The sequence below is a fragment of the Patella vulgata genome, chromosome 2 (genome assembly GCF_932274485.2).
Source record: "Patella vulgata chromosome 2, xgPatVulg1.2, whole genome shotgun sequence".
Lineage (NCBI taxonomy): Eukaryota > Metazoa > Mollusca > Gastropoda > Patellidae > Patella > Patella vulgata.
Window position 1 is genome coordinate 19,046,580 of NC_065880.2, and position 26,954 is coordinate 19,073,533.

At 34.1% G+C, this 26,954-nt stretch overlaps 1 protein-coding gene across 3 annotated transcripts; it reads left to right on the forward strand.

The window, feature by feature from the left end:
* Positions 1 to 3,086: 3,086 nt before the first annotated feature.
* On the forward strand, positions 3,087 to 26,186 carry LOC126811471 (diencephalon/mesencephalon homeobox protein 1-B). Of its 3 annotated transcripts, none has more exons than XM_050537114.2 (6): positions 3,087 to 3,153; positions 20,211 to 20,388; positions 22,285 to 22,460; positions 23,160 to 23,475; positions 24,275 to 24,400; positions 24,832 to 26,186. In XM_050537114.2, exons 2-6 carry the CDS (start codon positions 20,214 to 20,216, stop codon positions 25,248 to 25,250), a joined length of 1,212 nt encoding a protein of 403 aa, XP_050393071.2. In that variant the 5' UTR covers positions 3,087 to 3,153; positions 20,211 to 20,213; the 3' UTR covers positions 25,251 to 26,186. The 3 variants fall into 3 exon arrangements, with proteins under 3 accessions (XP_050393071.2, XP_050393069.2, XP_050393070.2); XM_050537112.2 differs by lacking the exon at positions 3,087 to 3,153 and adding an exon at positions 19,544 to 19,857; XM_050537113.2 differs by lacking the exon at positions 3,087 to 3,153 and adding an exon at positions 19,862 to 19,950.
* The last annotated feature ends 768 nt before the right edge of the window (positions 26,187 to 26,954 follow it).

Below are 26,954 nucleotides of genomic sequence, written 5' to 3' on the forward strand. Positions count from 1 at the left end.
TGAACGTGAACAATTGCACCAAGTTTGAGAATATTTCACAGAGAGCTCAATCCTGTGTCGCGTCCACGGGCTTTAAAACAGACATTGTTCACTTATATTAGTGTTTAACGTCCGCTTCCACCGATGGTGATATCGCGGACAAGTCTTATTTTGTTATTATGCTTAACGCACGCGCGGGAGTATTTCCTTTGGAAGGAAACCGGGGGTTGAGAAACGGCCCATATCTCCAAGCCACATACACCCACACTAGGGATCCAAACCAAGACCGCGAGTCAGGTGTGAGCTCGAAGCGCGACACACTATACAACTACCCCCCCCCCCCTCCCCCATTTTTCACTATGGGGATGCTTTGATATATTACAAAATCCTCTTTCGATTTATATTTGATAAGAACTTTGATCACAAGAAAATGAATGAGGCTGAACACAGATGGCAATTTTCGTCCATGGCGATAAGCAACAACCACGCCACTTCAGCTGCTAGTTGCATGAATCTTTCACGCATAATGAACCTGTTTTCTTGAACATCTATCTTGTTAATTCCAACTGCTTATTGGACGTATGGTGTTGTCACGCCCGTTGGTAGTACGTCAACTACAAGTCAGAGTTCTTGAGGGGCTTTCTTGAAATTTGCTGAGATAGTTCCTTTGTTCATCAGGAAGAATCATTTCGAAATTCAGTATTTTCTATCGCAAAGAGTTACACCCACCTTATGTTGCGTTACCAGGAGAAAAATCAATGGGTTGTGGCCAACTTCACGTTCAAACTTATGAAATCTATTGACAACGACTTCTTAATGGAATTTCGTTTACGTGAACGCATGCTCCCTTTACCTTCATGACTTTATCTATAGTAAATTTACTCGTAAACTAGTCCAATCTTGTGAATACGATACTTCACAGAGTTGTTCGGGCTTCTTTTATAACTTTATAACATGGTGGGATCGTGTATCTAGGTATATGGAAACATCTTTTCAAATTAAATTTAGAATTTTCAGTTTCTCAAATTCCGAACGCGAATCACGTGACGTTTGATATCGTTAACTGCATTGGTAATCCGTCTACTTAAAAGTCCGAGTTCTTGACAGATTGTCTTGAAATTAGCTGAACTAGTATCCAAATACAGTATTCAGTGGAGTTACCCTCACCCTATGTTATTTGGTCCATTGTGTAGGAACACTATCAATTATTTTGTTATCACAAATTTACGTTTACATTTAAAGAGCTACACAACTTTAATAAGGGTATTCACTGGTTAGCTCAAGATAGGCTCTTGGTTGTCTCTATTGTGCTAAAGTGTGTTTAAAGCCGTAAGTCAAAAATGCTACTGGAAATCTTGTGAATTCCCTTCTTTTCAATTTCTGAAATCAAAAATCTGATTTTTCGACAGTAAATTTCTTAGTATTGAACTTTTTTTTAAGGAGAGTTATTTTTTTTGCGGAGGAATTAAAGCCTTCACTGTAAGTTGATACGCTGACACCAATGTGCCCTACTGACAATGTTAAACTTCATTCATTTGCTTCATTGTTTGAATATTACTAAAATACTCATGGTAAGTGAACCAAAAACTGGCTACATGGCTGGAGGTCATCTATACCATAAGGGGTCCTGCTAAAAAACGAAAATATCAACCAAACCGCCTCGAAAACGCTGTAAAAGTGTGATATTTTAATTTTTGTCAGAAGCCCTAAAAACATTAATTTAGTAGCAAGCTTTTCTCTATGAGTGAACTGTTGCGTTTGTTCTTCTTTCTCAGCCAAACATGGCAATGTCATCGTATTTTTTAGAGTGAGTTAAAAGGTGTGAGTAGAATGTATCTACATGTGTGAAAAAAAGAACGAAGAAAGCGACGCATATCTATGTAACGGAACAAGCCCATAGTTTCTCACGCTATAAGATAGTTGACGACACGCAGCAAAGGGGAGCAAACACAGATAGCCGAAAGAGTAATATTACCAAGTCTATCAACTATAAACAGAAATGTCATGTATGATAACTTTGAATGGATATAACAATGATAAACACCACATTATATTAGATGATACTGTACCTACAATGTTTTATATTTGTATACCTGTATGACCAGCACATACCATGTTTCTCTTTATGAGATTATCGAATGGCACAAGATGGTGGGAAAAACGTTAACTGTTAAGTTTAGCATGCCTGCTCCGTTTTTCTCAACACATTCCGCTGCAGCCAAACATTTCATAAAGTTTACTACATTTATTTAAACCCCTTTGAATCAGCACCGCTAAAAGGGATAAACAAAATTCAGTTTAACGAATGTGAATTCAGACATGCTCGATTATGTGGCTAATCTTGGGTAAGAATTTGTACTAGTATTATCCCCTGTATATAAGTGTGATAATATACCGTCAAGTTATGTCAAGTACTCAACCAAACGGTTCTACATGCCTGTCAAGGCATCGAATCTCAAACAAGGGTAGGATTGAGAAAAAGAAAAATTGTAGTAGAAAGAACTGTTTCAATATTAGTCGAGTAAACGCGAGTTGCCAAGCTAAAAGTCTTGTTGATAGAAGCCATGAGTTCGTATTGACCAACGTAACAGGTTGAGCATACAGGACTACAATAATGCGATTTAGGAAGAGCAGACTTTAGTAAGCAGATTAACATAAACAAAACATTCCATTTCGGTTAGAAATCTAGATAGACCTTCGACATCAGGTATAATGACTATCTGTACATTCCGATCAGCCACAGTAAACGTTGTCAGTGTCTTCTTGACACCCCATGGACAAACTGATTCGTGGGCGGAAATTTTTCTTACCGCTTACGCAAATTTAAATTTTGGTGTTTCATTAAGATCATATTTGATTAGCTCCAACTGAACTGGACGAGTCGTTACAATTCGTCTTCATATTCACAAAATAAATTATCAAGGCACACACAACAGATACAGACGTTTATAATGTGTCAACACAAAAACGTCAACCTGTAAACGATACACTTGTCCATCAGTCCCGCTCGACAGTTCCTTATAGGCTGCGCATGCTCGACCCTAACCTGTATACATCGGTAACCCCTTGTCATATGTCACAATATCTTTAAACATCGTGGTTTATCGACTTGAATTGAAATATTGATCAATTATTGAATTGAAGTTAGTTAACTAGCTGTTAAAGAAATAAGTGGTAAGTTTTAAAAAGTAGTTATTAATATTATGACCCGTTTTTACGTGGCGATGTCTGTATTCTATTGTGTATTACGTAATCTAATTCATCTTGCCTGTTAAATGGTATACTTATTGCATAAATAGAATTGAACAGTTAATACGCTTACTTTGATACATAAATGCAACAAAGTCTAAATGCTATATGTACCGGGCTTTTGTTTTGACAAGTTAGGCGTTATATATGTAACTATCATTCTTTAAAGTTTGTAGATACATCGTGTGTTTCGGTATTTGGTTATAATTCTAATCGCAAGAGGAAACAAGAATACTATAGTTGGTGTGTTGAAAGCTTGTATATGTATACGTTGACTTTGACTGCTCATTTTAAATGAATAGCGTATTTATATTTTCGATTATTAATAAAATAAAAATAAGAAAATATATATATTATGGTCATATATATTTTTGCCGTTTTTATGATTTCTTTATAATATACCATGTCTGTTTCCACACGAGTGATATCACACACAAATATTCATTTATTTGTTAAACATGTGAAACCGACAGGTCTTGGGGTGACTAGTTTTAATCTGTGTACAGTTTGCTACCTATATTAAAGATGTATCTATCCTATTTATTAAATTTGTGTGTTGATGTATTTTGGTTTAGTTTGTAGTAGTGTAATTGGGACCGATTCATTAATTAAATTTTTAAAAAAAGTACAGTGTAGAAAACAGTACAGATCTATCAAGAAAACACAATTTCTCAAATTAATCTTGTTGTATACTGTGTTTGAAATAGCTTTATTTAACGTCCGCTTCCACCGAAGTGATATCGCAGACAATGTTGTATACTGACTGGAGTTTAATTTTATAGTAACTCTTTGTTGTTTATTTCTTGGATTAAATTTATCTTTAAAGGTTTGTCACTTAACTATAAAGAATGTCTATCAAATTGAAACTAATATAAATGTTTGAGATATGCTGTTACTTTCACACATATAATAACGCAATAACCAAGTATTGCTGGCCAATAATCTAAATCATTGTTTTCTTGTATCTATTTCAATATTAAAACACCCTGGCATATGCCTTTCGGATTAAATATTATCTGTTATCTTCATTACCAATAATTGAATTAATCTGGACAATCTGGTCTAATGCTAATAATCTGACAATATTGTTTTATCTAGGTTAATCCAGTCAGACTTTTTATATTAGAAAGGAAATTTGAAGTAATTAATTGTTGTTTGTGTGAATCGTGGATAATAGAAGTCAATCCTAGCAACCAGATTATTTCAAGTTAGTTGTTTAACCATCTGCAGATTATAGAAATGTGGTTAGAAATTATATCAAACACTAAAAGACATTACTTAAACTCAATATGCTTCATGGTTGTGTTTACTTCCAAACTAAATTATTGTCTGTCGGGGGCGGGGGTAGAGGGTACAAGAAAATCTGTAGTGAACAAATATTAAAAATAGTCTCAAAATTAAAATATCTGATCACTATTGTATATCTTTTAATTAGGTTGCTTATGTGTGAATGCATGGTACTGTGGGTCTTCTACACCTCGTATACACATAGACACAAATTTAATTCCACAAGAGCTACTTTTCACAATAATTATCATTTTGTTGATTTTCGACAACAGCGGAATTCACATCATATATATGAGTTATTACAATATGTCTTCTCATCAACACGACTATTGGGAACCTTTAATAAAATAAAAGTAAATATACGGAGTAGATTTACAGTTAAAAAGTTTTAGCGGTGGTATTAATGTTCATAATCTGTCCAGCTTGAATACACTATATTATATTTTTAATTATCATTCGGCAAGTGCACAAATGTTCCGGACACCGTTTACGCGAAAAACGTCAAATTATAATATACAAACGCACATGATTAAATAGCGTTAAATTGTTTCAAATATCATTTGGATAAGTAGATAATTGGATTAACATTACACTATTTTAACCTACGGTCCAAAGTATTCAAGATTATTTAGACTTAATCAGTATGTATATGTGAGGTAGAATGGAATATAAATATTAAAAACTAGATTTTCTAGATTTGATTGATAGAAAGATCAAAAGGGTGACGGGCACAAGTGAGGAAAAGCAGACAAATTTCGACAAATGACCTTCTTTATATCGTATTATTTACTTCTTCCATTTCACTGACAGGACTAGAAAATTTTAAAACCCTCTTCAAACTATCAGTGGTGTCCAAGTACTGACAAAATGAAGCAATATGACGCCATGTTGAAGTGGTTGTGAGCCAAATCAAGTCGGATCAAGAGTTAAAATACTCCTATCTTAAGTATTAAATTTGCCTAATCCTACTTAAGTGATCAAATTACTCGCCAGCCAGACAATACGGTATCCTTGATGTCTTAATCATTACATGGTTTTCTTTACTTCGCTGTGATTAATTCACAATTGACTTAGCATTTCGTTATCGAATACAATTCAATTTCTAAAACCCTTGAATATATATGTTACTAGGATATTTCTAATACTCTGTTAATTCCCCATTCATTCAATTCCTAATTCATGATTCTCTTAAAAAATAGCCGGAATTAATATTGCTATGAAATACGATGTATAAACAGACATTTGTCACCACAAATCAGTTTAAATAATAGCATATAAATAGCCAGCCTTGTGGGTCTATTTAAGACGATTTCTTTAGCAAATGGTATAAATTATTCCATAAAGATAACAAATTAAGGGCATTATATTAAAGTTAGTCTGTCAAAAATCAGTTGTACTTTTTACTGAGGACCAATTGACATTTATTTAAGTAATGTAATTAAAACACGGATTGTTTTTGTGTTTCGTAATAATTGAAATTTCATTTAATTATTCTTCGCCTAGCCGACATCGAAATTATAAAAACGCAGCGAACTCTTGGTATATATTAATATTTTACCCGAAATTGATAGAGAGACAAAAAGGTCTCACTCTTACAAAATATGTAAAATAGAAAAGCTAAAATAATAGATAACTAAATAGATACTTTGATAATACTTTGATAGATACAAAAAGGTCTCAAAGTATGTTAAATATACATTATGGGAGATAAGATAAAGAGATGGCAGTTCTCGCTATAATAGTTAAAAACTAGATAGTGTAAAGGTAATTTGCTGAAAATTTCAGTTAAATTGATCCACTATGAGCCGAGAAACAAGCCGGTGAACTTTTTGCATAGTCTCGGTCATCATTACTAGAATCATTAATATAAACAGCATAGTCTCGATTATCCACTTTTATTGATTTAATTAGCAATAGCCGTTAGCAGCATATAGGAATCTAATCCAGCCAACATGGAAGAGTTTATTATGGTCTGGATAAGTTAATTAATGTTTAATTGATAATTTAGATAACATTTCAGGCCTAAAGAAAGACTTCTAATAAGCAGATTTTGCTCTTGCATAATGCATGTTTAACTAGGAAAGCTCAAAATAATTAATAACTAATAGAAAATTGTGAAAGAGTAATTTCTGATGGTTTATAAATATTTTGGCTAAGCCTAATCAGATCAACGACAAAAATCATCAATAAAAAACTAAAAAATCCAATATAGTTTCCAAGAAATAGATATCAGAAAGTGTATTTTTTTCCCCAAAAGACTGCAGAGTTAATGAATATGCCTGTTCTTCCACGAGCATATGATACGACTCCATGTATTGAATATTATAACAAATACATATTTTATCACTTTCCCATAACTGTTTTTTTTAAGCTGTATACATTTAGCGAAATTTCCAATCATAAAGTTATTGATAATTTGAGGGCAATTAAAATGTATTTTCAAAATGAAATTGAAACATTACTTGGCAATGAAATGAATGGAATATTGAAACGACTGCCGCGTAATAAAATTAAGTGAAATGTAGAAGGGGTGGAGGGTCCGATAGCAGTATGAGTCAACTCTAAATGTATGTATGCAGTTTTAAAGAAATGTTTCACTTCGTAGGTTATATAACCTCGTGTTATGAAAAAACGATATTCAGAAATGAAATGAAATGGGGTTTAACGTCCTACTGTTCTGCATACGTCATTCAGTGTGCTATGGGGGCTCTACGGCCTACTCTTATATCTAATTCCAACTGTCAATGGATCTTTTACGTGCCATCCGAACGACTAGACAGCTGTCCTTGTCAGGCCCTCCGTCCTGCATCACTGACAAGGGGGAACCACGTCGGAAAATCTGGATGAACTTTCTCGGCCAATGCAGTGATCGAACACCCGATCTCCAGGATAGCGAGCCAGCTATCTTACCCACTTAACCACACGATATTCAGTTTTCAAGAACATTAGTATGAAATCTTTTTAACACTCTAAAACGAAGTGCTGGTCGACAGCATTGCAGAAAACAAAATAACAGGAAGTTAAATGAATACCATATTATCTGGTCCATTATGTAATACGTTTAAAAACATAAAACGCCGGTGCCTGACAGTCACACACATATGTGCTTGTGTTCCCCAATTTTACATGCCAATCTTGGACTTAGAAATTAATCGAATTTACATTTTATATCCACTTTCTTATGTTATACTGAAGATCGTGGCTTCCAAACCATGGATAGCATTCAGTAGCTCAGTTTTGCCCCATTCAATAACGACTTTCTCACAGGAAACGAAATCCTCTAACATCTATGTCTGCCCTTACTAAGCTGCAATATGAAAATACCTCTCTACTCCCACCACTTTTTTAAATCGCAAAATTCTACTCGAAAATGGTGTGGAGTATTATAAATATATGACAGATATGACGAGGAATGATTCCCGTTGGCGAACAAATAAGAATTACGGTGAAGAATAGAAGGCAAGGACTTCAAAATAACAGAACAGAGGTGGAGGTAGAGCGGTATTTTCATTAATTTCCTATTGTAGCTTAGAACGGTCAGATGACTTCGTCCGTTCAGAGCAACTAAAGAAACGACTACCATTTCAAAATTAGAAATTTGAAAGAAAATAATTATAGATTTATTGTCGAAAATCTCATTTCCTCTTTTTTATGAGTGACTGCCGTTTTATACGAGATAGGTACCATTTTCAAAACAACTGGTACGAATTTTCAAGTGGGTTTGTTTTTATACTTTGTTTTTTGGGGGTTTTTTTTCGCTTTTTTTTCATGACTTAGTTAAACGGGACGAATGCATAAATAAATGCTTGCCATGTGAATATATGCCTAGACAGATTTAGCTCTTGCATAATGCATCTTCAATATATTTAAAGTTGTTTTTTGTTCGCACTTTATTTCATCTGACTTTTTATTTGTAATTGAGGAAAGGATTAAAAAATAATTTGACATCAAAAGTGCATAACATGTACATAGTGTCATTATAGCAATGACGTTATGTGCACAACTTCCACATGATCGCGATACAATTAACATAGTTAATCCAGTTGACGGTGACCCGTGGAAAAAAAGCTAATATAAAAGACGAGCCAATGATTAATCAGCATTTAACGGCTTTAAATCTATAACAGACAGGCTTCAAATAGTATTATTGCGTAATTACATTTAAAGCTGTGAAGAAGGAGGGATTTGGCTTCAGAAAGTCAATACAATGTTTGCTTTTTAAAATCGAGCGGTAACCAAAAGTATACTTTATTCTAAATGAGTAATTACATGACTTTACCGGTAAAAAGCGACTAAGCTATGAAATGGACCACTTTTGTCATTCTATCAACAATCTTTGTACAAATTTGACTTTCTCATTGTCCAACTTAACGTTGTTTTACAATCTTTTAACTGTAAATTTGCACATATTACCCGTTCTTCGGACGAGAAGGAGTAACAGGTTCGGAAACATCACGTGCTTTGGATTTGTTAGAATTTACATAGCTTAGCGAGCACAAATTGTCGTTACTAGGCCCGTTCAAGCTCTCAAACTATCTCTCAAACAATCTCCAAGTCCAGCCATATTGGTGGAATTGAGTCATTTTGTAGGGATTACGCGGCAGAAATCCTCCTCTGTCACATATAGTTACTTGGCAAGATGCATGCAAGCGACGGCCGATGGCTACAGTCAACAAACCATGTTTGCATGTCACTTTATCGCTGTTTTCTCCGCGTGTCTTTCTCAACGTGCGATGGACTGACTGCCCTCACGGCGCCACCAAAACATGAATTAATATTTGGTTATGTCCGTGACACTTCGTATGGCTCTTTCACACCGTATAGTTATCATGTTGGAAGGCGGTATAAGCAGACTCTGAGACACGAACAGGGGAAAACGGGGTGTTGGGTTGTATTTTATCCCCGGGTGTGAACTCTAGTCCACTTTTTATAGAATAATAGCAAATGGTGGAGATGTGAACTATCGACTACAAATTACCAGTTGACTGCAATACAATTCAACTAACTTAACATACTCTATTATCTGGTGAGACATTAAGGCATGTCTGTTGCTGACACCAGAAGCAGGAAAGGATAGAAATCGTTGAGGTCACAGAATTTCTTCTGTCACAGATCATAATTCCATCAAACAATTTCAAAGCGGATCACAATGTTAATTCGTTTGAAGGTTATTGATCACTATAACATGGTCAGTCTTTCTAGATATCAATTTATGTCAAATTGATAGAATAGACCAATGCAAAGATATTTTTAATTCACAAATGTCTTATATTTGCCATCGGAGTTTCAGATTCCCCTTAGTTATGCGACAAATAAATAGCATTGGAATCGGCACCCAAAGCGTTTAAATGGCGATTCATTTGGGACCGTTATAGATATTTTAAAAGATTGTTAATTCTGTCAGCGTTGTCTAGACGATAAATCAAAATGACTAAACCTCTTTGATTTAGATAACCAAATATTGTCGATTTTATGTGCTGATCTGTGTTGTGGGATGACAATCTGTCTTCGTGTAAAATTATACGTCTATAGATAAATTTTCAGAAAGAATGAAAAAACGAATAAGATAATTTACTTACGGATGGTAAAGTGATTGCATGTTGGTTTTTTTTTTCTTCTTAAATTTGAATGGAGGGTGGGGGCACAGAAATGCTTTTTTGATTTTTAGCTTTTTTAATAATTGATAATTTCTTGATATGCCTCAATTAATTATGAACACTCTACAAACAACATTTAATATCTGATCTGATATATTATCATATTGTGTTGTATGCATTAGCGATATCACCTCGGTGGAAGCGGACGTAAAATACAACTAACACTAACTAACTTATGCATTAGCGAGATCAATGAGACTGTTAAATTTAAGAGATTTCTTAGAATGACTTCCAGAGTTATTGGCTTTGATCAATTTGTGGAATCTTGTGAACGCTCAGTCATCCAAAGTTATCATCTGGTCTGTTTGAAATTTGTATGCATTTTCAAAAAAGTGAAACGAAGACACCCATCAGTTGTTCATTTCGTTTGAACATTCTAGCGACAAACGTAATCGCACAATCAATCTGCTTGAAATCTACATACATTGTTGAAATTATTGAATGTCAATTTCTGTTTATTACGACTAATATTGCGCTTGTTCAGTTGGTAACAGTTTTTATCCGATCTGATTGAAATTTGCATTGTTAAAATTAGTGAAAACCAGTTGTGTTAATTACTTCGAAAACCTAGATGAATGTTCTAGCTGCAAAAGTTATTATCCGCTTAAAATTCATATGCCTTGTTATAATTAGTGAAACGAAGAATCCTAATTACTTATGGTCCTTTATACATGCTCTGCTCAGACTGGTAGCATAAAAAAAAGCCTATTAAAGTCAACTATTGCCTTTAATCGGTTCTATAATTATGGCCTTTGCTCAATTTGCGAATGCTTTAACACCATCCCATCTGCTTTAAATAATCTCTGTAATTACTCATAGATGCATTGTCCTTAATTTTGTCATAAAATCGTGTCAATGCACCAATAATGTTATACAGTACGGTATAAAGATTATTTACTGATATCAATCTTTTTCACTAATAAGTTATAAATAACATATGTTACATCAATTCTTCTAACCAACTGTATTACATGCCAAACAGCCCATTTCTTGTTCTACCAATATTTTCTTACCACTGACTTTTTAAAAACTTTGTGTACATTTGCAATAAACAAGTGTATTTTGGCAATGAAGCAAAACTTTTAGATGTGATTAAACAATAGTGACAAATGTCGAGAATGAGAAATTTTATTTATTCACGGGTGTATATATAGACATTTTGGTATTTTCACATAATGGCAAATATAGTTATTCATAACATACTAAAATATAATATTCTATTTTTACCAAACAGAGCATTATACTTTTTAGTCCGGCCGAATCCAAACCGTTGATTTATTTAACGTTGATAATTTGATTTCATAATTAATTAATGTTCAGTAACCAATATTTGGGTGCATTTCAGCGAGGATTCAGCCGTGGAAAATTTGACATTTTGCAAAAAATCTAATTGGCGCACATATAGTATTAAACTAGAACATAAATATTTGATGATTCCATCATGTCAGATCAACTGTTTAACATTTAATACCCTCTCGAGCCATCTAATGATACTATTAGTAAATTACAATATGTACTGCTGAATTAATATGATGTCGAACTCATCGTGATTAACATAATAAAAAGTGATCTACTTGATGTGGTGTTTTTTATCGCTAAATTCGTTTATAAATGGGACAACTGTGTACATATATAAAACAGCTAAGTAAGTTTAAATAAATAAAAATAATATAATGTAAATGTATATCTGATAATAAGCTAATAAGATCTAACAATGGCGTGTTGTTATATATACGATATGTAGAAGAATTACCATACATTGGTTGATTAGTTCTAGAAGAACTTAAAGCATATCAATTACTTTAAAAGGTTATCAGTTTCAAATAATCCCCACCTAACTTCAGGTTTTTTTACCATATATAAAGAATACTTACCATATTGAAATCTATTAATGGGTTTTAAATAAACTTGTCACAAAAAAACCTAATCCCTTTATTCAAAAACACAGAAAGGCAAATTAGTCAAACAGTGAAATAGTATGGCTGTTAGGTAAATTTCAAGTTCAAATTAAAGTGGTTTCGATTTTTTCAGTAGGGGAACGTAACAACATCCCTCTTAACATAGCGCCTTGCAGTAATCCGACGTTAAATCGACTTTACCATGTCTGACTTGCTATTATCATAATCTTATTTAAGGGGATAAGTTTTACTTATTTCAAAGTTAATAAGGACCGGATTTTTAAATATCTACATGCAAACTTGAGACATGAAATATTTTGCAGATGATTGTGTAGATTTTTTTTTATCGCTGTTAATTGCGCCCTTGTCAATTAAGCCATCCATATAAATTGGCGCATTAGACTAGATTAAATGGTGCCTTCTTTAAAGAAGCAATATTCTTATTAATGGAACGGGTCACCTGAAATAAACCTAGACACAATATATAGCTCCACATGCCTTCATGATACAGTTGTTTAATCATACCTTGTAAAACCTTTACATATAATAAAGCGAAAATGTCTGATAAAAGAAGTCCCTAATTATATATTCGGCTACAGAATTTCATAATTGGCTATTATATAAAATTTCTTCTATACGTAAAATTATAACACAAGGAGGTTCGAATTCAAAGCATGTACTTCAATTAAAAACAGCTAATCTAAAGTACTTGGCTGTTATTGATAATCTAAAATGAACGGACACGTCGAACATTTGCCGTCTTAATCAAGAATATTTACTGTTCACACGGTAACTACAATGAGTAAATGACATTAGCCCTGTTCAGTTGCATCACGTTGGAATGCAATTAAACCTTGTAGTCCGGCCACTCAAACATAGAGAACTATAGGAGTGGTGTTGACATATTCCATCTAATGGTATTAAAAAACCGCAGTTAACATGAAGTATCAACATATTATGACATTACCATTTAATCAACCGGTTCACACTACAAACATACGACTACGTGCTTGAAGGAAAAGGGGCATTTAAGTCTTTTTCAGACCCACTTAGTACCGTGAGGAATTTTTATACTGTGTCCATTCACAGTGAGGATCTTCCAGGGTGGGCTGGTAATAGAGCCTTGAATAATTATACATCTTTAATGAAAAGATAAACTTCTTAAACTCATTATCCGAGTCGTCTAATATGATGTTTTATGACTCTTCTAGTTTTTAATTAGGTTTAACATGAACCAAAGGCTTGCTGTCAATAGTACTGGCCATTATTCCGTTTTGTACTTGATGGCATTACATGGATTTTGTAAAAACAGCCGAGTACACGCCCGGTATTGAGGAGTTAAACGGGTGTCAGTAATGTGATCTGGTCGTGTGTTACCATTAAGATGTTTCTTCAACTTGTAACGCTATGTAGTAAGGGCAGGTGAAGGAGCTACCACGATGTTGACACAGACATACTGTCTAAAAGTAACTACCTTCACAATATACTCTGTTGACAAATCCACTCGCTAGACCATTCAGTTCAACTGTGTTTAGTCCAACCTTTTCGTGCTTTGACACGTGTTTCTGAAAGGAAGAAATTTACAAAAATAAACTTTGAATTCAGGAATGACACACTGGAGACAACAGTTTTGCCAAATGTTCCATGTTGCCTCACGGTCAATTATGATCCAAAGAAAACCACAGACGTTTTCGGTAGTGATTGTATATGTTTGAAGGTTGACATTTAATGCTACTGACCAACGGCAAATTAGTGATAAATATAAAGAACTCTTCGTGAAATGAAATGAAATGGAATGGGGTTTAACGACCTACTGTTCTGCTCCGAACTGGGCTAATGAAGACGGGCATACGCAACACAGTGGGCTATGAGGGAAATTGTGCCCGGACAACGGCACTACGGCCTACTCTTACATCGAATTCCAACAGTCAAGGGATCTTTTACGTGCACACCAACGTGTACACGGGACCTCGGTTTTTCGTCCCATCCGAACGACTAGACAGCTGTCCTTTCCAGGTCCTTCGTCCTGTATTACTGACACGGGGGAACCAACAAATCCTTGTAATTCTGATACTTTAGACAGATAACAACTGGGACAAAATTCATGATGGGATGATACAATAAGAGACGTCTATTTTTGTTGTTGGCCTAAAATTTCGATATTCTCCCAGTAGAAAATTAATGTGAAAGAAAGACGAAGTGAAAATAAATTTCGGCGTGTACGTCAACTGTACTGCTTTATCTAAGACTAAAACTTTTATAGATGAACAAGTCTTTGATAGACATATTTGTATTATTCGAGACGAACATTTAAAAACGATGTACAATCAAAATGTTTGATTAGATGTAAAGGACAAATCACTAGGACGTTAAAACTCATTTCATTTCATATTAAAGTATAAATTCTCCCACATGGCATCCTATTTTACACGTCACTAATTCCCTTAGTCCCTTAAAACATACGTAAAAGATCCCTTGGCAGTTGGAATTCGATATAAGAGTAGGCCGTAGTGCCGCTGTCCGGGCAAAATTTCCGTCATAGCACACTGTATGGCGTATGCCCGTCTTCATTATATATATATATATATTCAAAGAATGGAATTTCGGCAATGTTTAATGGAGTTTAGAAAATATTGGTGAAAGTGTCATTGGGTGTTCAATCACTCTGCTTTCCCCTTCCAAGTGTTTGCGCTGTACATATTATTATTATTATTATTAAATAAACACTCTAAGGAATATTATTATTATATAACCACTTGTTTATATATTATAAATTGTTTATGTATTAGGAAGGGTTATCTGTTCCCTTACTAGTATACAGAGTTGACGGAAGCGATTAACCTTTCATTAAGCTAAAGAGTTGATCCTCCAGAGTATTTGTAATTCGCGCCTCGGACCTCTTCTGAATTATGATATGAGCTGTTAACAAAGGCGTGATTTGTATCCCCACTTATAGCTTTTCTTTTGATAATGTGATAACAAAGGTAGATAATGAACATAGGTAACCTTACACGCCTTCAAAGTGCCGAAATTCATCGAATGACGAGGTAAGAGTGTCTTTCTGGCTCAAAGGTGGGTAAATCCGCGACTCTAATCGCTAGAAGCGCGCTCTGGTCTCATACTTGGTGTCTTTGACGAATGCCACCTTTTACTAGTGCAAGCAGATCATTAAATATATTTTGTATTCCCACGACACACGTTCAACTGTTCCTTTTTAAAATCACATGTTCGACGCGATATTTGATAGCTGATAAAACACGATGCTAGGCACCCGATTAGATAGTGGGTGGAGTCGCCTATTACTAGACGGGCTGGAACCCGAGAGGCTTGTAGACGAAACCAAGACGATCGACTCCCCTTCAACAAAAGCTCCCCCCAAACCAAATCCGATGTAATCGAGAAAAGTTGAAAAGTATCACGTAAGAAATCCACGTCCTTAAAGCGCTCAAGTGTTTGGTAAAAGAACTTAAAGTATAATAAGAAACTCTTCCAACAACTTGTTGGTTCATACAATATGAGATGTTCGGGTAAATGTAAGGCGAAAATTAACACCTTTTGCAAATGGATTATACAAGAGAAAATACCTTCTAAGACGTTGTTAACGCCTTTCAGCGCTAGCACGTATCAGAGAGCAAGTTTATTCTTTTATAATTTCAATGGTGATATCTCCAGTGTTACTGCTCAGCTAATCGTGTTGACATCGTAAAGTTAGCCCTATGCGTACACACCCAATTAAAAGCATCATATAACAGGGTTATTAAAGACATTTATGAAATATATACCGTGTTCGAATCATAGTTTATACTCACCAAGATTATTATATAGATGTGTGATGTATACATTGGTATTAAGATTTGTCTATTCTGGATGGCATGGTGGGTAGGCATATAGATCCTTATGTGAAATCGCCTATCAGTTTGTGTTGATTCAAACTTTTGACAGTAAGGGGTGAAAAGATGTCATTCAGTTCATGTTATTTATATTAATCACACTAAGTATTAAGATATCAACATACATGTACGTATTATCGAAAAGGGGAATTAACGATCAAAATAAAGTTAAACATAATGTACTGTTTTAAAAAAAACCACAATACAATCGAACGAGAAAACCAAACTAATCACAATCATTCTTACGAGTTTATAAAGTAAAATTTAAAAGCATGATCATTTATATTGATCATTTTTAATTTCATATAGAAATTTTTTAAAAACACAATCGTGTTTGAATTGGCGGAGCATTGGGCTATTATCGAATAGCGTTGCCCCCCCCCCCCCCTCAGAAGAATAAGAACAACAAAATGAGTAGCGCTCGGAGACCAGTTCCGGCCTATTGATTCATAAACAATTATTGTAAATTATTACCAGTAAAAATTGCAAAACCGAAACACCTGAAAAGATGAGAAAATTATTTTTTTAAAAATCAGAAACATAAACTTTTTTTCTGTGTAGGATTATAAGAATTTTGCGTTTAATAAGAATGTATTCTTTGTGTTGTTCTAATTAAGTAAATTATAAACACACAGAGATTGTAGCTTGTACCTCTCTGTAACATGTTATTAACTAGAATTAGGAAACTTAACATAATGTAAAGGAAAAAAGCCAGAGTAAAATTCTTCTTCCAGACGAAGAGTGTACAAGTTACAGACTTAAAATTCTCCCTTTTCTCTCTAACAATACTGAATAATAATAATAACAATGCGCACAAATATGACAATTTTCAGACAGAATCCGGTATGAGGGTGTATTGAGCACGCTAAGCAAGTTGTCAACCTTGGCTTTTGTTTTAGGAACAGTTGTAAGTCGGTAAAATAGAGCTTAAACATTTAACAACAACTTTACATAGATTAGTAATCAGGACCATTATACAAGTCTAAGAAGCAACCTTGTATGTCAAGGCAATCGACACGATTTTAGTATTATGTCGGGAAAGATTACGCCATGTTTCAGACTTTAGTTTATTCACTTTTCAATAATTTTTCAGCTTTCTAACACCTTTACAAAACAGTTGAAAGGGATAATAACTTAAATAAACATTTTAAAATGTCAATCCCATTTTTCAAATTGTTTTATGGTTAAGATTTTGTTAGTATTTAAGGCAGATGACGTATTAATTAAATTGTATCAGAACTCTTTAAATCTTTACTGCAGCGAATTCAACCTTATAAAATATATTTTTCGAAGATAATTTGTTTCCGACTGATGAACTAAATAATCCAAATGCCATTAAAATTGCTATAAAAAATTTTTTTCATTGATTACAAAGATCGGAATTCAGCTAAATATTTTAAATTTCAAATCAATATCGTCAACACTTTCGTCTCCTAAATAACTTGATTAATGACAATAACTTCGCATAGAACGTAAATATAAACTTTGAGAGTTGACAGCATGGTCTTCTGTTATTTAATATTATTACTTTCATATGTTTTTAAAATAAAATGTAAATAATTTCTTATCGTACATAAATAAATATAACCAAATGAATATTTAAACTGATAATAATGAGGAGAAAATCTAGAAGAAAAAATGGGCCATGATGACATAATTAATATGTTAACGGAAGTTTTTAAGATGATGGAAGACTGGTCTAAGTCCTTTAGTACTGGATTATTATACAGCTCAGGGCTTTAGTGGCGATTTCTCAAACTGACGTATTATTTTATTTATAAAGGAAGTAAATAAACTGTCAAGGCTAGAAATAAGCTTAGCTATAATATGCTATAAAATTAATCAGTTACCACAAGACAATTTAGATAAAATTTGCTTTTGAAAATGAATGAAAATATCCCATTGTTCTTTTAAATGAAATAGGCTACTTACACGTGGCCTTCCGGAACATTAATTGTACTTGTTTTGGGATTTTTTTTTCTTAGATGTACTAATCTTGAAAATATATCTAATATAAATATTTAACATAGAATTTGCTTGTTGCCCATCCGATTCTCCACTGAATGAAATGTCATGCAAAATAAGATAAAATTTTAAAAAACCCAAAATCAAAAACGTCATTATTGATGCTTCTTGAAAATATATCTAATACATAAAATATATTGAAGTGATGAAATAAATAATTCTTTTAATTATTTATATTATATTATGTATTTAAAAATTGTACTTAGTAGAGGAGGGGTACGTAGAATGAAATATAATATTTGCTACGCAAAATGGAATCAAATATTTTAAAAAATTCGAATTGTCGTTATTGATGCATCGGTATCTACGGTCATCAGATTTACCGATAACAAATCTTGATCATTCTACCGGTTGTTTTACCGGACATTACGACACAGAATGGTGATATATTTCGATTCAATTTGATCATTTACGAAACATCATGGCATGAACGGTTCTTCAATCAAACACTACCTGTTTATAAATCTTTATAATAATAAAATATTCTATAATCATCAATGAATATTTTGTTTCTTTGCTTGTAACCCCTGTGAATATTCTAATAATAAGGGAACTCAAATAATATCCTTAGTTGTCTTGTTTTTCGCACGGTGAATTGATTGCTTTTGTATAATTTAGTCCCTGTTTTACTAAACGACAAGGAAAATTAGGAAAGCAATCACAAAGTGTTGCTTCTTTTATTATTTAATGTACGAGGAAAATTAATCAAACAAACTAGTGTTAAGATAAATGTTAACTTTATTTTCATTTAACATAGTTGACATACGTTATGAGGACATTTAATATTTATTGGCAAATATGGATACCAAAATTATATTGATACCATATTTGAGACTAAGCAAGCTTTTTAAAAATGTAAATTAGAGTGTTAAAACAATATTAACCTATAAAACCTTGTTTCGTATTATATTTAGGTGAATGTAGTGACTTTATGAAAGTGAACTAGACATTATATAAATATTAAACCTTTCCAGAACTATTAACCAAATAGATCTAAAATAGTGTGTCCATTTTCCAAAAAATATCTTAGCGAGAAAAGTTGACTTAGCGATCCTTTAAAATAACAATGGTGTAAAACTAACGTCATCATCATTAAACGTTTCTCATCTTAAGTAAATTTATTTTTTTACATTCGTGGAATTGATAAATTTGAGAAAAATCTTGTGAAGAAAAATGGTAAACAATAGATATAAGAAGTAAGGCGGATTGAAGAACAAATCGTTAACGAGTTTGCCTTTGTGTTAAATCCGCTACGTATTAGCTGAACAATAGTAAGGTGTCATTTGAATCGCTCATCACATAATACCAGATTCGTTAAATCTTCTTCACGGTCAACAACTAAAGTAAGAGTAAAAGCTGACATAGTTTTCACTATGATAGGCCATCTTTAACAATGGCTATCTGGCTTAAAACGGTATAGACACGATCTCAACTACTCTACTAATCAAATACTCTTATTTCACTATCATGTACCACTGTGGTAATCTGACGGAGCACGTGCGTGTGACAAAGGTCCCGATAAATATTATCTGCCGCTAGTGTTGTAGAGGCATGTTGCAAACAGCCTAAGCTTCTGTAAATCGCCGTTTCTATCTGCCAATTGGAACAGTAGACATGCGCCACCGGTAGATGACACTCTAGTGTTTCGACCAAAGTCAATCACTCATTACCATGGTCGCTTAAAACTCTCTACTCTTCTTAGACGCTCATTTACCTCCGCGACACGAAGTAGTGCACGTGGATAATCACTTAACTCGGAGATCACGTAAAGTGGCAATATAACATTGTGTCGTCTGCAAAAGTGGTTATTAATTTTTTGAACCTTAGTTCCGTGTGCATTGTGTTAATTCTTGTGCTACAACATATAAAATGGTATGTCAGTTCCATTACAAGGATTCTTTACGTCATTTCTTTATGAATATATTTATGCAATTGGACAAATAATTTGTGTGGATCATATATGAGGTTCTAAACTTTTATATAAGTTTATTCACATTTCGGATATTTATTTTAGCAGTGGTTTGGAACGATTTAATATATATTTATATAATTATGAACCATATATTGTTTTCTTGGTATTTTCTATTCGTCTTCCACTAAGTGATTAACCGTTGTTTAGTTTCAAACCAACTTTTCACATTTGCAGGAAAGTCGTACAAATTTCCTGGACATCGGTAGTGACTGCAAGTTTTATGCTACTCATAAGGTCCATTTCTCTTTTTTAGACGATGCAGAATTACGGAGGATTTGGTTTACAACTACCGCATCCACAGACTATGTTTGGTCTTCCTCATTCTCAGTCATCAATGAGCCAACCGTTGTATCTGGGAGGACAATTTCCGGGTGGACACCCCGGTTTACCACCAACAGTTCAGACATTTGGTTTGGCAGAAAGGCTTGCAGGTAAATACATTAGTCTAATTTATGAATTATAAAAGGTATTGCCTCTAAGATTCTCGGTGTTCAACGGGTTTTCAAATTGAGGATGCAAACGTTGTCCGGCGTAATGCACCGAAAATACATACTGGAAATTAATTATTTACTGTACACTTTTAAGAGCGCCATTAGTTTTCTTAGAAATATTAGAAGTTTGATAATCTTAAACTGGGTCCGTAAGCTTAGGAAACAAGAGCCATATTTGTCTTTTGGAATTTCTGAGTAGTTTTTAAGAATAAAGGGAGAAGTCTCGACTTTTAAAGGACATGAAACAGAGAATGCGAAAATTATATAATAATGTCACCTATGGAGTAATTAAATACAAAACTTTACCCTTATTCAGGTAAAAAAAAACTGTGTGTGCAAGCCGATTCTCCAATAGTTACTAGAGAAACTTTTACTTAAGTTATTGTTTTGTCTGTATAAAACGGTTTTGAAAGTATCTGGTATACCATGAAAGCATTTTTTACCTAAAGTTCATGTTCATGAAAGTGGAAGTGAATACTCTATTAGTCTTTGTTTGTATTCCACCACTTTTTGTACTATCCTTATATTAAATAAAACAAATATTCGTTTATATGAAATATAAATGTTTAGGTGCTTTTTGGACAATTGAGATCCTTTTTAAATATTAATCAGTATTGTAGAAAATAAATAATAAATGTTCACTTTACTAAATGGTGATGCAATGAATATTATTTTGTTTTAAAACATTCGGAGGGTGAAAGTAACGTTGATTTTGACTGTATTCCAAATATTTGCAGTTTGTTGCACTGAAAACAAGTTGTTTCAATTATAATAATATCGATAATCTTTGCTTAAAAAAAACGAAAAATAAATTCAATACCATATGAAAATTAATTATCAATTATTGTAGTGTCGATGAAATTTCTTCTTTTTATTGTACAAAAATAAAAAATAAGCTCCTATAGTTCTTTGTCATCTAATAAGTGATTGTTTTTTTTTCAAAATATGCGTACCAGAGCAAACTTAAGCAATAACGTGTTCCTGAAAAATAAAATGAGTTTTTTTAATCCTCTTTTAAAATTGGACAACTTTTAGTATTTACCTGTTAATTTAAATAAAGATGTTAAAGTTTGATCACCTGTGTTGTAAAATAAGCTAAGCATCATCTTATACCTCAAACAACCAACCAATCTATCTTAAGTCTGGATTCTCGCACACGAGCAGACTTAGACACTGTGCAACAAAAATGTATTTACGTTTATTTTCTTAATACAGTGGTATCCGGCCTATTTGCTAAAGACGTTATAAGGCAACGCGAGTTAGTTGGACACTTTTATTATAGGCTTAGTTGTCAGCAGCAAGCATCATCTTTAAGATTTACATGGCTAAGTTAGACTAACGTCAGAAATTCAAAAGCCACCTGTTGTTATTTGGTTTTGTCACTTTTTCCACCACCATCTAATATGTTTAAAGACGTTTCGAGATTAACAAGTACAGTCAATATAGTGCCAATGACAAGTTGTATAGTTTATACGGATAGCTTTAGATTCTAAACATATGCTTTAAACAATATATTACACAGATATCAGTTAAGAAAAAAGCCCGACCCACACAGTGTGATTTTCTCATCAACAAGGTCCCGTCTTACCGGCAAAGAAAAAGCCATATTTGCCCACAACCCCCACCCCCACGCAAAAGACCACATGTGTAATCGTAGCGTATCACTGCGCAAATCGTAGTGTGTAAGACCGGTTGTAAATAAATGTTAATAAAACACAAAATAGGTTAGATTAAATACATGAACTTATGCAATTGCCAATTTATGCACCTTTTAGGTAATATAATAACCACCCTGTTTTAACAAGATAATATTTATTTATGTATTTATTATTACAGATATTATATTAGAAGCCAGGTATGGTGCTCATCGTAAACAAAGGCGAAGTAGAACTGCTTTTACCAATCAACAATTAGCTGCTCTAGAGAAAACGTTTGGTAAAACACATTATCCCGATGTCGTCATGAGAGAGAGGTTAGCTATGATGACTAATTTACCAGAAGCAAGGATACAGGTAAAATATTGATCTGAATATTTTGTTTGGCGTAAATCATACTATGATAAACTTTCGGATTTAAAATGCTTTGTTTCAGATTAAACAGATTGTGGTTATTTTTTGCAGAATGCGTTAACCATATTTATACGTTACATTGGAAAACAATAATATTATGAAAACACGTTTAGACCACCATTTACGAACTCAAATATCACCCCACACGTGGAACTCCGGTAACATGTACACTAATGCATTAAGATTGGTTATAATTATCAACCAACCTGAGCGTACTTACATTCAATCAGTCAATTTCTCACGAAAACCAAAAAAAGGGAGAGAGAGGGAGAGAGAGAACTGTGGTTTAACGTCCACTCGACACAAACTAGGTCATTTCAGGACTAACACTGGTTCAATTTTATTTCTACAATAGGGGGTCTTTAGCAGTGGGAGGAAACCGGAGGACCCGGAAAAACCCACGAGGTTGGACAGGCGACCCTACTCCTTGTCACGTACAACCGTGGTTTCGAAACCACGCCAGTTGACTCAATCACAGACCTTATGATGCAGCACGCACGTGCTAACCATTCGACCATTCAACTTCCCTAACAAAAAAAGGGGTTTAGTCTCTCTTCGATGTTGATTCAAATCCAGCATATAATAAAGAACAGTATTTCGTAGTTTTACTTATACCAATAAATTTGTCCCTTCTTACTTTAGGTCTGGTTTAAAAACAGAAGAGCTAAATTCAGAAAGAAGCAGAGAGCATCAAAGAAGAGGGAAGATGGCGATGACACTGAAGGTACACCGGCAACTGCAGACGTGGGAAAAGATGAAGTCGGTTGTAGTGATCACGGCAGTGGTGAATTAGCTAGTAACGAATCGCCGTGTGGTATTCTCAGTGAACCAGAAGATAATGACATGGTAGATGATAACAATTTGTCAGTGGATGTAGAATCTATAGAAGGCAGCCATGATGAAGAGTCTCCATGTGGCACGGCTACTAACCCTATCGGATTAATCCAAAGGGAAACAGGTAAGATGACAGTTTATGAACGAACATATTGGGATATAATTCAGTACTATCCCACTCACGTGGAGAAATTGTAGACCGCATATAGTGAATTAGTCACTACTCCTTTTCAAGAAAAAAACACAGTATGAAATAAAATTTTAAAAAGCTAATAACTTTTATATATTTTGATATAAATTGAATTATTCCATGTTAATGCATTTGAATAGAACAGTGACGTTACTTCTTAGATTTATTGAACTTGCACTATAAATGTCGTTCAAAAACGCAACATGCTCTCTCCTGGCAACTTTTTATTTATGAGCTTTGCTTTTTGCTAGACATGAGTTGTCCTGAAAATGTCAAGATAAAGTGTTTTTAAAATAATATCATTTATACCACACACACACACACACAAACAGAAACCCAGAAGACAATTAACAGCAAAAGTATTATATCAAGTGCATGGATCCGGGGGCCCTCCGTGAGCATCCATTGGGCCTGTAGCGAAAACGCACATTGGAGACACTCAACGAAAAGGCGAATATTTCCCCATACGTTATATTACTCTAGCATATATGTCATGACCGGCTGTGTGTTTACAAAATCTAAAACGGTTTAGAACTATTCAATTTATAGAAATGCCAGGTCCAATAAAATGACGGTTTTAATAATGGGTAAGGTTTATACCGTTATAAGCGTTTAAAAACAAAAAAGCCAATGTAGTTCAAGAAAGAAACAAAGAAAATCCTAGAATACTACATATTTTAATCTGTATTTACATGCAATCCTACATGTATTTAATTCTTTATTATAATTCCAGAGATTAAAAATAAAGATGAAAGGTGTAAATTAGATGACAATGTATATGGTGATAAATCTGCTTCACCTTCCTCACCTATACCACATCTAACCTGTTCATCACCATCTTATAGTTACAATAATAAAGGTACGTTACTTAATTTTACCCAAATCAAAATGCCCCAGCTTCTCTGACCTGATTCCCTTTTTGTCGAGGGGGGTATAAAAACCTGGCGCTATAAATCTCATTTGCCGGAAATTCCTCCGCTGTATTACGGTATTTAAATATAACCCTTATATTCATGTGTTTAAAAATCTTTATGCATGAGTATTCTTGCATTTCTTTCTGTTATTTTTAATTTAAATATGCATATTTTCCTGGAATATCTACGGCAGTTAGAATCTGAAATATAAATATCGTCCATTGTACTTTTTTTCTGTGCGTTAATCTATTTCGCGTTAAATTTATTAAAACAGAAGATGAACCACGAAATTCAGAATCACATATCTAAATGTCTTATCATAATCCTTAAAATAAATTCCAAATTTAATGTGTTTTAACTATTTTATATTTTTCAGCTACAGAATCTGGTGCTCAGCGTAGTCCCGTTCCCTATCAGTATTCCGTTTCACAACTAGGAATGTTTAACTTCCAACAACAGGCTCTAGCCAGTGCCATGTTACAAAAACAGATCCAATTCCAACAATCATCAGTTCTACCTCAAATGCCTTTGTTTCATTTCCCAACCAACGGAGCTAGTCAACTGAATAATTGGCCGTCATATTATCCACCTACCACTGTACCAGAGTCCACACAGTCGTCAGTTTCCCGCCCGGAGCACATTCGAATCCCACCCCCTGCACATGCACCACCAATATCTTCCCCTATTGGTTCGCCGTCTTCCACTACCAAGGACGCCATTTTAAATTCCAGTATCGAAAACTTGCGCTACCGGGCAAGACAACATGCGGCTTCTTTAGGATTATATGAACATTAAACAAGCGTGTGTAAATATAGAATTATAAATACTGCATATTTAGTATTTAGTGCTATTACTTATCTTTTGCGAATTTTGAAATTCAGAAGATAAAGTCTGGAAATGCAATGCAAGTTTGATATTCTCATATAAAGTGTTTAGATATATTTAAAACTTTAAAGTGCTATATATTTAAAAGTGCTTTAAAAAGTGCTTATACTGGGGGTATGGTTCAGTAATGAAAGAAATCGGTCAGTTTTCAATCGACTATGGTCCAGTTCCTCTTGCAAACATCTATGTTAGATATTTTCCAGTATTATATGTAGAAAATGGTGTGGTTAACAACATATCGATTCTTTGTAGTCATTATAAATTTTGTCACAGGTAATGTCTCAATATAAAGCTCATGTCTCTGTAAACTTAAAAACGTCATCATGAATTTTCTTTTTTTAAAAGTATTTTTGCTGGTTAGAACCGGGTATATCTTCACTAATTTGTAGATACACGAGTCCATGTTATGGATGCCTGTATGTACTATAATTCTTCTTATCATGTGTGTAGCTCACGTGGATACCAATACGTCATTATTACATTGTATGGCGGTTTTTAGTTTTAAAATCAACAGGCATTATGTTCGTAAGGATGAGAGATAATTGTGTAATACATGTAAGATTGTTTTATTTCACTTCACCACCATATTAACTACAATATTTAATAATAATATGGCCTAGTTGCACTTCTTTATATTATGCACCTGTAACGATGTTTTGTCCTGTGACTAACTATAGTATTCATTGCTGAGTATATTAATTTAAGATTCAGGTTCACGTGTAAATTATACTTTGTTATTTTTCACTGCAGATATCGATATTCTCCGCAGTAGAAATGTTATGTGCCCCAAATTTGTATTACTATTATTACGATATGACATAAAGTATTAAAGTTGTAAATTTGTAATGTTTGTGTCCTGTCTTTTTTAGATCTTTGGAATGGGGGACGTGGTGCATACATGTTTTAGTATGTATTGGGGATTCGAACTAGCGGCGGGAGGATAATGGGGGAAACATACTTGGCATAGTTTAGCTACCCATCAAAATTTGTTTACGTAGGCAACAATTAATGTCCCAATGAAATTTACAATAATTAAATATTAGAAATACAGTAATGTATACGTGTAAATATGTACACCTGTGAAACGTTGTCTGAAAGTGGGCACCAGTAGAGAATTTATGCCCGCGTTTGTTTTAAATAAAAGTTCTATGTGGTAGCACGGGCAGTTCTATGAGTCCGTGCGAGATTAGTAACAAATCATTAACATTAGCATTGGGATAGTAAAACAATCGCCGCATTAAATGAAATAAAATGAAGTGTGGTTTAACGTCCTACTGTTCTGCTAATGAAGACGGGAATACGCCATACCGTGTGCCATGAGGGAAATTCTGCCGGGACAGCGGCACTACGGCCTACTCTTATCTCGAATTCCATCTGTCAAGGGATCTTTTACGTGCACGCCAATGTGTACATGGGACCTCGGGTTTTCGTCCCATCCGAACGACTAGACAGTTGTCCTTGTCAGACCCTCCGTCCTGCATCACTGACAAGGGGGAACCACGCCGGAAAATCTGGATGGACATTATTGGCCAATGCAGGGATCGAACACCCGACCTCCAGGCTAGCGAGCCAGCGTCTTACCACTTAGCCACCGTGATCCCCTCGCCGCATTCC